Source organism: Elephantulus edwardii, unplaced genomic scaffold, assembly GCF_000299155.1.
Source record: "Elephantulus edwardii isolate Elephantulus edwardi_28Jun2011 unplaced genomic scaffold, EleEdw1.0 scaffold00021, whole genome shotgun sequence".
Classification (NCBI taxonomy): domain Eukaryota; kingdom Metazoa; phylum Chordata; class Mammalia; order Macroscelidea; family Macroscelididae; genus Elephantulus; species Elephantulus edwardii.
The window spans coordinates 13,429,438-13,442,391 of NW_006399771.1; the positions used below are offsets into that span (position 1 = coordinate 13,429,438).

The window sequence follows — 12,954 nt, forward strand, 5'->3', positions numbered from 1 at the left end:
GGGCAAGATGCTGCTGAAAATTATCCAAAAATATTTGGAACAATATGTCAACAGAGAACTGCCAGATGTGCAGGCTGGATTTAGAAGAGGTCATGGTACTAGGGATATTATAGCTAATGTTAGATGGATCTTTGCAGAAAGCAGAGAATACTGGAAGAATATCTATCTGTGCTTCATGACTATGCAAAGGCTTTTGACTGTGTGGATCACAACAAGCTGTGGCTGACTCTGAGGATGGGAATCCCAGAACATTTGATGTGCTAATGTGAAACCTACACTTGCACCAAGAGGCAGTCATCAGAACAGAGCAAGGAGATGCTACATGGTTCAAAATTAAGAAGGGGTCCATCAAGAATGTATTCTGTCTCCATACCTTTTCAATCTGTATGCAGAACAGATCATCCAATATGCTGGACTGTACGAGGAGGAATGTGGTATCAGGATTGGTGGAAGAGTCATCAATAACCTGCGTTACGGGGATGACAAAACCCTACTTGCTGAAAATGAGGAGGACCTGAAGCACTTGTTGCAGAAAGTCAAGGACTGCAGCTCCCTAATTGGATTGAAGCTCAACATCAAGAAAACAAAGATTCTCACCACTGGGCCAATTGGTAGCATCCATATTGATGGTGAAGAGATTGAGATAGTTAACAGTTTTAACTTATTTGGCTCCACAGTCAACACTCTTGGTAACGGCAGCCAGGAATACAAGAGATGAATTGCACTGGGTTAGTCAGCTGCCAGGGACCTCTCAAGAGTACTGAAGAGAAATGATATCAGGCTGGAGACTAAGGTACACCTGATCCAGGCTATACTATAGTCTTCGCAGTTATGTGCTATGCATCAGAGAGTTGGACAGTGAAGAGGAATGATAGAAAGAGAATTGATGCCTTTGAGCTGTGGTGCTGGAGAAGAGTGTTGAATATGCCATGGACTGCTAGAAGAACAAACAGGTTTGCCTTGGAGTAGGTGAAGCCGGAATGTTCCTTGGAGTCAAGGATTCTGAAGCTTCATCTGACATACTCCGGGCACGTTGCAAGGAGGACCTGGTCCTTGGAGAGGGACATCATGTTTGGGAGAGTGGAGGGACGGTACAGGAGAGGAAGACCTTTGATGAGATGGATCGATTCTGTGAGTGGAGTGGTGGGAATGAGTGCATTTGAGATAGCTAGATTGTCACAGGATAGAACAGTGTTTAGGGCTCTTGTACATAGGGTCACTATGAGTCATAAGCAACTAGATGGCACAGAACAACAACAACAACAACAATAACCTACCATACAACCTTTAAAAGCCCACTGGAGGGTTAGCTTTGAGGCAGTTCTGACTCAATGGCAATGACAGAATGAGTGAGGGATTCAACTGAGAAAAGTCCCTGGGCAGGATAAATTATACAATATTTAACTAATAAACCAAAAATCACTGTGATGCTAAATATTGTGACACTGATGTGTCAAATGCAATAATGGTTACCCATAGTGGACAGTGTTTGATTTAGCTCCCAGACTAATACAGGCTTGGAAGCAGGAGAGGCATCCACATCTGAAATAACTTGGCTTTGGAAACTCTATGAACTTAGAAAAATGATGAAAGTTATACAAGTGTTCAGGCCTTTTGTTCACAGTGTCGCTATGAGTCATCTATAACTCGACAGCACTTAACAACAGTAGGAAAAAGGTTGGTGGTTTAAATCAACACAGAGGCCTTAGCCTTGAAAACTCTATAGGGCATATTCATATAATAAAAATGAGAGTACTAAATTTGCAAAAGTTGAACTACTTGAGATCATTAGACCACCACATAGTCAGGCAGGCTTAAAACCCAAGGTTATTTAGATTTTGAGACTCTCTTATTTCCCCCCTACATTATCCTACTTAAAAACAAGCCCAGAAATTATTCACAGAGAGGGAAGAAGAAATATTAGAAACATAGAAGGAACTCTAATGTCTCCTTTTATTGTTGTGAGTTAACCACAACTTATAGTAACTCTGAACAACAGATCTGAATCTTGCCCTATTCGCAGATGACAAAGAAACCAGCATTTAGTGCCACTAGGGCAAAGTCCTTTGTTTTTTTGAAACACTGCATGGTTCAAAATTAGAAACAGTATACACCAAGGATGTGTCCTATCTCCATACCTTATCAATCTATATGCAGAACAAATTATCCAGGAGGCTGGGCTCTAGGAGGAGAAGTGTGGCATCAGGATTGAAGGTAGACACAACAACAATCTATGATATACAGATGACACAACTCCACTTGCTGAAATGGAGGAGGACTTGAAGTGCTTGCTGCAGAAGGTCAAGTACTGCAGCATCAACATCAAGAAAACAAGAATTCTTACCACTGGGCCTATTGACAGCATCAAGATAGATAGTGAAGATATTGAGATTGTTAACAGCTTCAGTTTGCTTGACGCGACAATCAACACTGCTGATATCAACAGCCAGGAAATTAGAAAACAAATTACATTGGGAAAGTCTGCTGTCAGAAATCTCTCCAAAGTACTGAAAAGCAACAAAATCAGGCTGGAGGCTATGGTGCACCTGACCCAGACCATAGTCTTTGCAATTACTTTCTATGCATCAGTAAGCTGGACAAGTATTAGGAATGATAGAAGAGGAATTGATGCCTTTGAGCTGTGTGCTGGATAAGAGTATTGAATATACCATAGACTGCTAGGAGAACAAAAAGGTTCATCCTAGGGAAGGTGAGACCAGGCTGCTCCTTGAAGGCAAGGATTCTGAAGCTTTTGACATACTCTGGACATATTGCAAGGAGGGACCAGTCCTTAGAGAGGGATGTCATGCCTGGGAGGGTGGAGGGACAGCACAGGAGAGGAAGACCCTTGATGAGATGGATTGATTTAGTGACTGGGGTAATGGGGGTAGCTGTGTCAGAGACAATAAGATTGGCACAGGATAGAATAGAGTTTAGGATGTTGTACATAGGGTCGTTATGAGTTATACTGAATGTGGAAACTATTGAACAATATCATTACTATCCTATGCAAGCAAAGCACAGCTAGAACAGTACATTGATAGAGAACTGACAGAAGTTCAAGCAGTATTTAGAAGAGGCCATGGCCAGCAACATCATTGCTGATGTCAAATAAATCCTGGCTGAAAGTAAAGAATGCCAAAAAAATCTATTTGTGCTTTATTGACTATGCAAAGGCATTTGACTATGTGTATCATAACAAGCTGTGGCTGACATTGAGAAGAATGGGAGTCCCAGAGCACTTAATTCTTCTCATGGGAAACCTATCCCTATACTTGGATCAGGAGGCTGTTGTATGAACAGAGCAGGGGAACAATGCATGGTTTAATATTAAGAAGGGAGTGCATCAGGGTTGTGTTCTGAGCAAATTTCTTGAGAAGCTTGACTCTATGAAGAGGTATATGGCATCAAGATTGGAGGGAGATTCATTAATAACCTGTGTTATGTGGATGACACAGCCTTGCTTGCTGAAAGTGAGGAAGACTTGAAGTCATCTTGTAAAATATCAAAGAATAAAGCCTTTGGTATGGATTAACATTTCAATGCCAAATAAAACAAAGAGTTTTACCACTGGACCAATAGGCAACATCATGATGGATGGAAACGAGATTGAAACTGTCAACAATTTAATCTTGTTTAGATCCACAATTAAAATCCTTAGTACCAGCAGGAAGAAAATAAGGAGACACATTGCCCTGGGAAAATCTGCAGTTAGGGTCCTCTCTAAATTATTGAAGCATAATGATGTCAGTTTAAAGACTAAGGTGCATCTGACTCAGTACACTGTCTTTCTGATCACTTGCTATGCATCTGAGACACGGACAATGACTAAGGATGGCAGACAAAGAATTGATGGTTTTGAGCTCTGGTGTTACAGAAGAACACTGAACATCCCTTGGATGGACGGAAGAATAAACAAATATATCTTGGGGATAGTGCAGCCAGAGTGCTCTTTAGAGGCAAGAATGATGAGGCTTCACCTCACATACTTTGGGCATATTGTTAGGAGAGCCTATTCCTTGGAGAAGGGGTGGAGGGTTGGCAAGGAGAGGAGGACCCTTAACCAGATGGATTGATGCAACAACAGCCACAATGGGCTCTAGTGTGCCAGAAAGTGTGAGGATGGCACGGGATAGAACAGGGTTCAAATTTTGTGTACATAGGGTCACTATGAGTAGCATGATTCGACAGCACTGAACAACAAAAACAATATCTGTCTCCTGATCCACACCCTCTAACTATTCTGATATACAGTCTAGTAAAAGATTATTTTACTAAATCAAGGTTTAAATATAGATTTCTTTGGTTCCAGAGATGCCATTTCTATAGCTTCATGAGGATTGTAGGCTATAGAGAGAGAGGCTGAATCATGAGGAAATATTTTTAGAACCACTCCACTTAATGGGAAAAACATGTATAGCTGACCATTCCTTCGACATCATTAACATGTCTTCCAGCTTAAAAAAAAAAGACAAACCAAACCTAAGTAGGTGAGTTCTGGTCATCTAGTCGGTAGGGAATTGTGCTACTAGCCTAAAATAGCTAGGTGCCCAATTAACTACCTTCTTAGCTTTTGAGCTTTTCCTGAATTGCCAGGTTGAGGATCAGAGAAAGCAAAACTCATTATTTTTTGCACAAAGGTGTCAACACAGGTTTATAATTTGATAGAGATGGTAACAATTCCAAGGCTAGAGATGGTAACCATTTCAGATGGTAAATCCTGGGTGATCAGATTGCCCTGAGCACATGGGGAGCCAAGTTATAAGTAGATGCCACAGAGAGAAGAAAATTACAGAGCTTTGGTGGCCAGGTGGTAAGGAGCTTCTCTACCAACAAAAAGGCAAGAGTTTCTAATTGACTAGCTGCTTAGTGGAAGAAAGATAGATAATCTCCTCTCATGCAATTTACTGTCTCTGAAAACCTCCTGGAGGGTCATCTATGGGTCTGTTCCGACTCCATGGTAAATAACACTATTAGAAATACTATTGAGGGGAGGTAGCGGTGGGGTATTAGCAGTACAATTAGAAGCACCATTGTCTCTGAACTAAAATAGTCGAAGACAGTTGCTAAGCAATTACATAGTTGGCACCGCCAAGACTCAGTACCTGTTGCATTGGTCCCTGTTGTTGTTATGTGTCATCAAGTCAATTACAATTCATTGCAACCCTATGCACAGTTGCTCTGAGCTCTACTCTGTCCTGAGCCAATCTCACTGTCTCTGACACATTTACCCTCATCATCCCAGTTACTGTGTCAATTCATCTCATCTGGGGTCTTCCTCTCCTGCAGTCCCTTGACTCTTCTGAGCATGATGTTTCTCCTTTTCCAAAGGCAGGTCCTTCTTGGCTACATGTTCAAAGTATATAAGACAGAGTCTCAAAATTCTTGCCTCCAAGGAACAGCTTGGTTTCACGGTCTCTAAGACAGACATGTTCTCTTGGTATGTTCGTTCACCATGGTATGTTCAATACTCTTCTCCAGCCTCACAAACTCAGAGGGATCAATTTTTCTTCTGTCATCTTTGGTCCTTGTCCAGCTTTCTGGTGCATAGAAAGTAATTGTGAAGACCATGCCCTGAGTTAGGTGTATGTTTATTCTTTCTGGGCTTGCCAGGGGGTCAAAATCTGTACACGACTAGTCTAGAACTTAGGGATCCTCATAAGTGAACAACTAGCTGGGTGAGTCAATAAGGACAGTGATGAGAACTCAGTGATGCTGAAAGGCCTGACTAAATAAATGTAAATAAGCCAACAAACAAATAAGACTGCAGGGGTAAATAGAAGCAGATCCATTATGAAAGAATCCAGGTCCTCAAGTGCTAAATCCATAAACTAGTTTACATTTCTTTTATTTAGTTATGTGATTTATTTAATAAAATATAATTTTTCTTTCTTTTTTGAGCAGGCAGCTCTAAGAAATTTATTTTCCCCAAGCTCAACAAGACATAACCATCTATCAGCAAGGGCTACTATAGTCACTGTGCCTTTCACTGGCAACCTTTTCTAGATTGCAAACAGGGCCTTAGAAAGAGAATTTAAATCATAATAGACTTTCCAAACAATTCATTAACCAAATTACCATAATAATATTCACTTATGGAAGTACTTTTAGTCCTCCTTAACTTCCCAATTAACATTTTTCATATGTCAAAAAAGAATAATAGCACTTAACTAATAACATATGTCCTAGGAGGAAATATGATCCAGCCAAATTATCAACACTGCCCAAATTTAGTCTACTTTGTACAGTGAACAAAATAAAGATGTGGTTGTCACTTCTATAGAGATTTACAGCCTTGAAGACCTTATAGAGCAGGTCTAGTTGACACCACTGGGTTGTCATAAGTTGGAAACGGATTCGACAGTGGTGAGTTTTGTAGTATGAAGCTTTTCAAAGATTTTATGTTTGAACGCTGGCACCGCATCAACATTCTCAGTACCAGGATCATGCAGAAAGGACTCAACAAGATGTGAAATGAAAGTGCAGTACCTTCTCTATCCCTGTGAGCAAAGTATTTTCCAATATTACTTCTGTCTCCGAAGCCATTACTTTCACTCGGTATTGGTTAATGATTCCATTTGGTTGTCGTGGTTTCTTCCAAGTAATTCTTATCTGTGTCGCTTCTACTTCTGCAAGTTGTAAATCAAACACTGCACCTGGAACTAAATAAATAAACACAAAGACAAGTTGCTGTCATGTGCCATCAAGTCGGCGCACACTCAAAGCTGACCCTCCAGTGGGCTTTCAGAGACAGTAAAATCAAAAGAGAAGAGGATGTCTATCTTTCTCCCACTGCGCGGCGGGAAGATTGAAACTTATGCCTTTATGTTGGCAGCACAACTCCTTACCACTAGGCCATGAGGAATCCCTAAAAAGACAAGAAAGTAAAAAAATAAATAAATAAATATACATTTTTCAAATTTTAGAAATGAATTGAATTCCTAGCTCATGATGAAAGAGAATCAATTCTATTAATTAAAACATTTCCTAAATATTAAGAATTATTATGATAAAAGGAAGCTCTGGTGGCCAAGTGTTAAGACGTTGTACTCCAATGCTGAAGGCATGTGATTCAAATCCATCAACAACTCCAGGAGAGAAGGATGGGAAATCTTCCACGTGATTAATTGCCTCTGAAAAACCACCAGAGAGTCAGCTATGGATCAGTTTTAGCTCAAAGGTACTCAACACCAACAGTATGGTAACAGACAGTGTTAATATCATCATTTTGAAACAAATTATACTAGGAAGTCTCTGAAAGAGTGGGTGAGAATGTGGCACAGAACTCATAAAATCATTTTTAAAAAATCAGTTTTACTAATCTAATAGAGACTGGTAGGCACTCTAAGACTATGGCCCATAAAGCTGTTCCTACCAAATAATAGACAAGGCTAGAAAGTGAACAATACCACCAGACAGGTACACATTTTCTAGAACAAATAACCATTGGAGAACAAAGAGCATTTGCCCAGGGATCAAGCTCAAAGGCCAGGAGGAATAGGAAAGAAGGGTGAACAGAATATGGAAAACACAAGGAAGCAGTGGGAAGAGGGCTGTTACAAGGCGGGAATTATCAAAACCATGAAACACAGAGTAAATTAATTGTTGAATTGGAAACCAACTTGCTCAGCAAACATTCACTCAAATCACAATATAAATTTAACAGGAAAGACTTTCAATACAAAGACATTTAAAATTAATTTCTATACATTTTTCTCAAAAACTTAAATAACAATTAGGAAAACATGGAATAATATATACAATTCAAAATATCACAATACAATACCCCAGCTCTCATATTAGAACAAATTAAGAAAAATAACTTCCTAGGGAAACAGCCTGTTTGGGGATGATTATTACCCCAAAAGGTGCATAGAAAAGTGTCAAAAGTTTCATAAAAAGTATACTAAAGTACTTATGTGTCAAGATAGAAACTCTTATACGTTGTTGGTGGGACTGTAAAATGGTAAAAGCGCTCTGGAAGGTAGTCTGGTGCTTCCCCAAAAAGCTGAACGTAGAAATTCCTTAAGACCCAGCCAGTCCATGGCTTGGAATATACCCCCCAAAAAATGAGAACTGAAGCACAAACTGAGACTATGTCCATAGCAACATTATTCACCATCCCTAGAATGTGGAAACAGCCCAGATGTCCAACCACAATCGAATGGGTTGAGAAATTATGATGCATTCACAGAATGGAATAATACACAGCACTCAGGACCAATGATTTTGTAAATTATTACCTAACTTGGGAGGGAATGGAGAACATTATACTATGTTAATTAACTCAGTCCCATAGAGATAAATAGTGTATAAAACCATTATTGTAGAATAAGTATGAGGGTCCAAGAAGGGGTGAGGGTGGAAGCAGAGGGTGAGGACAGGCGGAGGGTTAATCTTAGGGTTCCACAATTGGATAGGTGGGGGTGTTGAAGGAAATGGGGAAGATCTGGTGTGAAAAACAATGTATTCAAACATTGTAAATAAACCAGTATAAATTTTCAATTTAAAAAATAAAAAGTTACCAAGAGTGATTTTGAGAAAGTCTCCCTGTGCCTCAGGATTAATGGACCAAAACTAAGCATTTCTTGAACTTTTCCTATGTTAATTTTGTGACTATGACAGCCAATTCAAACATCTACTCCTTAGATTTTTTTTAATTTATAAAATAGACATAATTCTATCTTTTCACCACTACATAAACTATTTGAGAGAAGCAAATAGTAATAACAGAAATATTTACAAAATGTATATTTAAGAAAGAATAGAGATGTGGCATAAAAATAATTGTTTCCTGTGATTACCGTGAAATAATATCTACATTAAAATAATTGACAGTGGTACAGTATTACCGAATTTCAGTTAAAAATAAAAAGACATTGGAGGTAATATAAATCAAGAAAGACCCTCCTTACTTTTTAAAACAGAAAGGAATTAAAATTCAATACCACAAAACCAGGAATGCTGTTTATAATTAAATCATACAGTAACCAGTAATAGATTATGCAATAAGTAATTAAATCATACAGTAACCAGTAATAGATTATGCAATAAATAAGCACAGTTTACTTGTGTTTATTTGCCCCTCTTGGATCCTCAAACTTATTCTACAATAATGGCTTTATACAGTATTTATCCTTACGGGACTGAGTTAATTCACACAGCATAATTATCTCCAGCTCCACATTTTCCATTCACATCAATGAAATCCATGTGTTTACCACAGATTGATAAATATTCATTTCTGTCAAGTTTGAACTGCCTCAAATGTGATACGCCAGCAAATTTTCAGAGGCCATACATGGCACAGATTACTCATTGTTTTCCCACATAGCCACCAGAGAGGTACTACTTTCAGATTAACCATGCAAGTCTCTATGGACTACATCAACAGTACTTCCTCAATTTAGTTGTTGTTGTTATGCGCCATTGAGTTGCCTGTGATTCATAGTGATCATTTGTACAACAGCCCTAAACCCTACTCTATCCGGTGCCGTCTTAGTGTCTCTGACCCAACTACCCCGATTATCCCAGTCACTCAATCAATCCATCTCATCAAGGGTCTTCCTCTCTTGTGCTGTCTCTCCACCCTTCCAAACATGATGTCCTTCTCCAAGGACTGGCCCATCCTTGCAACATGTCCAAAGTATGTCAGACAAAGTCTCAGAATCCTTGCCTCCAAGGAGCAGCCTGATTTCACCATCTCTAGGACGAACTTGTTTGTTCTCTTAGCAGTCCATGTTATATTCGATACTTTTCTCCAGCACCACTGCTCAAAGGCATCAATTCTCATTCTACCATCCCTAGTTATTGTCCAGCTCTCTGATGTATAGCAAGTGATTGCAAAGACCATTGCCTGTATCAAGTGCACCTTAGTCTCCAGACTGACATCATCGTTCTTAAGTTCTTTGGAGAGGTTTCTGACAGCAGACGTTCCCAATGCAATTCACTTTTTAATTTCCTGGCTGCTAGTGCCAAGAATGTTGATTGTGGAGCCAAGTAAACTAAATCTGGTAATAATATAAATATCTTCACCATCTAACATGATGCTGTCAATTAGCCCAGTGTCTGTAATCTTTGTTTTCCTAAAGTTGAGCTTCAATCCATATTGAAGGCTACAGTCCTTGACCTTCTTCAGCAAGCAGTTCAGGTTCTCCTCAGTTTCAGCAAGCAAGGTTGTGTCATCAGATTAGTAAATAAGCCAAAATAAAGCCTGTACTTACCTCACTTATTGAGTTACTAGTTTGTTGAGTATGTTTTCCTTTGTCTCTATAGTGCTATCAATTCGTGCTTGTTGAACACTTAAGGCCTAGATAACAGTACAGGTCCTAGAGCACATTATTTGATTATTGCCATCAATATTTTAGAAGATTTTAGTATCCACACTAGACAAAACCTACGCTCAAAACTTGGCTGTGAACAGAGAATGAGTAGACGTATAAAGTGCTTATTCTATCAAATGATTTTGGAAAATATTCACATTTATCTCTGTATGAAAGGGCAAAAATTTGACCTTTGAAAAGGACAACTCCAGGCTAAGACTTCATATTTACTGAACAAATGATAAAGCCATTCATTTATTTCTCATTCAACAGATTGAGTATCCATCATGAAGTCACTCTTCAGGGACAGAGACTGAAGGGAAGAATCTCTCTCACTCATTGCAGTTGAGTCAGAACCAACCAACAGCTAATCTTCCATTGGGTTTCTGAAACTATGAATCAGAAAGGGATGATGGTTTGTCTTTCTGCTGAAAAGCCTCCCGTGAATTCAAACTGCTAGAGAGGCAGAACCTCTGTTAGCAACATAGGTCCCTGTAGACTATGTTACCAGAATTCCCTCAACTGAGGAATAAAACACATGAAAACTTTGGCATAGGTCACAGTTACCATTATATGTTTTTCTAAAGAGGAGAAAGAAACTTTCCATTTAACTATACAGTGTGAAAATAACAAGAGCTTTTACATAATAAACACCCTTTCTGCCTTTACGTTTTACTTGGGGTCACTATGCAGATGAAGACTTATTAATGCATGACATATATCAGAGATGAGATCTGGTATATTTCCCATGTAGTTTGACTGATACAGACTCTCAATTGAAGAAGATAATTTTATCACTCCATTGCTTATATTAATCAGGCAAGTAAACACTACTAATTGGAAGTAAGTGAAATAGTTCAGTTTACTGCAGCATATTAATGCAGTTATTGGTGCTGTCAAGTTGACTATGACTCACAGCGATCCTGTGAACAACAAATCTCAAATCCTCAGTCTTTGAGGAAACCAAAGATTACCATGTAAAACAGAAAAGAATTTGCTTTAATTGTCTCTTACTTTGTTGGTCAAATCTAAAACTGTAGTAACAGGCATTATCTTTAATTCCATTTATAAGACATGTTTCAAGAGGAAAACTAATATAGTCCCATGATAGTAACATTTAAAATTTTAATCTCATATTAAGTAGTTCTGTAGTACTCTAACAGAGTACTTCCAACAGAGTGTGGAAACTATAGAACAATCTCATTAGTTTCACATACAAGCAAGATTCTACTGAAGATTATCCAAAAATGACTGGAACGACACATCAGCAAAGATTCAGTGGATTAATTCAGTGACTGGGATAATCAGGATGGGTGTGTCAGAGACAGTGCGATTGGCACAGGACAGAGCAGAGTTTAGGGATGTCGTACATAGGGTCGCTATGAGTCACAAGCAACTCGACAGCACATAACAACAACATAGTACTCTAAAAATGTTTCACAGGTTTGTACAAAAATAATAACTGAAAGACTGTGTCTCTGTGTGTGTGTCTGTGTATCTAAGTTTAGGGGATAAAGGAAGTAGGTAGAATTTCTTCTTATCTGTACATGACATTGAAACAGATGAGGGACAGAACTGTATAAAAGCAACGTATGATTATGTATTATTGACAGGACATGAGTGCAGAAAAGAAAGAACTGCATTGTAAAATGGACTGGGCAAGGTGGCTGTATAACAATGAAATAATTTTTTTTTTCCAAAGAGAAAATGAACTGGGGAGGGAAGGAGGACAGGTGGAAAATGTGCAACAATAAATGAATAGAAATCCGACTTCTCTATAAAATTTCATTAAAATGTCAATTAAAAAAAAGAGAGACACTTGATCTGATTACAACACAAATTCTTGTGGAAAAATGAGTCTAGACATTAAAACAAACTCTTAATATTGTTACAAAATTAACTAAAAAAACAAAGCACATGAGACAATTCTGCATCTATTCTGAAACAGTGGTGTGTACAGATTATCTAAAAATAATTCTTAAGGCAATATTTATAAATTAGTACATAAAAATAGTAGTTATATTATTGGTTATAATTTTGTAACACATATTCCCCAAAAGTTTGATATCTCCAAATGAAACTATTTGAAGAAATTAAATGGAGATAGATAGCACTTCAGTAAAAAAAAATACATTAAAATAAATATTGTTGTCATCCAGCAAATTAAAACACCCATTAGAATTACAATTTTAAAACATTTATTTAAAATAAAAAATCATTGAGAATCCTGAAGAATACAAAGTTGACAGGCTCTCACTTATTTTCCTAGAAATGTTTTATAACTATTTGTAGGAACTAACAACTTCAAATTATTGGAAACAAAATTCTTGGCTTCCATCTCTTAATGAGAAGGGGCGACTTCAACACTTTGTTTGCCTTTAAAAAGAAAAAAAAATAAAGGTTTCTATTCTTCTTCTGATATATTTAATACTGGCAACAAAAAGTTTTCCAGGAACAGTGAAGCAACAAAATTTATTTAAAATTTTTTTCTAATCACAGAGAAACAATAATAAATATCATAGCTTATATTTGCGGCATTGTTTTTTTTATAATTATATTTTATTAATTTTCATAAACATTTACAGAGATTTTGGGCTTCCACTCATTCATTGTTGCACTATTCTCTCTACCC

The 12,954-nt window shown here is 38.0% G+C and overlaps 1 protein-coding gene across 1 annotated transcript in view; it reads right to left on the reverse strand.

The window, feature by feature from the left end:
* Positions 1 to 12,954, reverse strand: part of PTPRQ (protein tyrosine phosphatase, receptor type, Q) — a 415,982-nt gene that overhangs the window by 357,095 nt on the left and 45,933 nt on the right. The window contains exon 9 of the mRNA XM_006882544.1: positions 6,490 to 6,662. Coding sequence (XP_006882606.1) covers positions 6,490 to 6,662 — 173 coding nt within the window. The remainder of the gene's footprint in view (positions 1 to 6,489; positions 6,663 to 12,954) is intronic.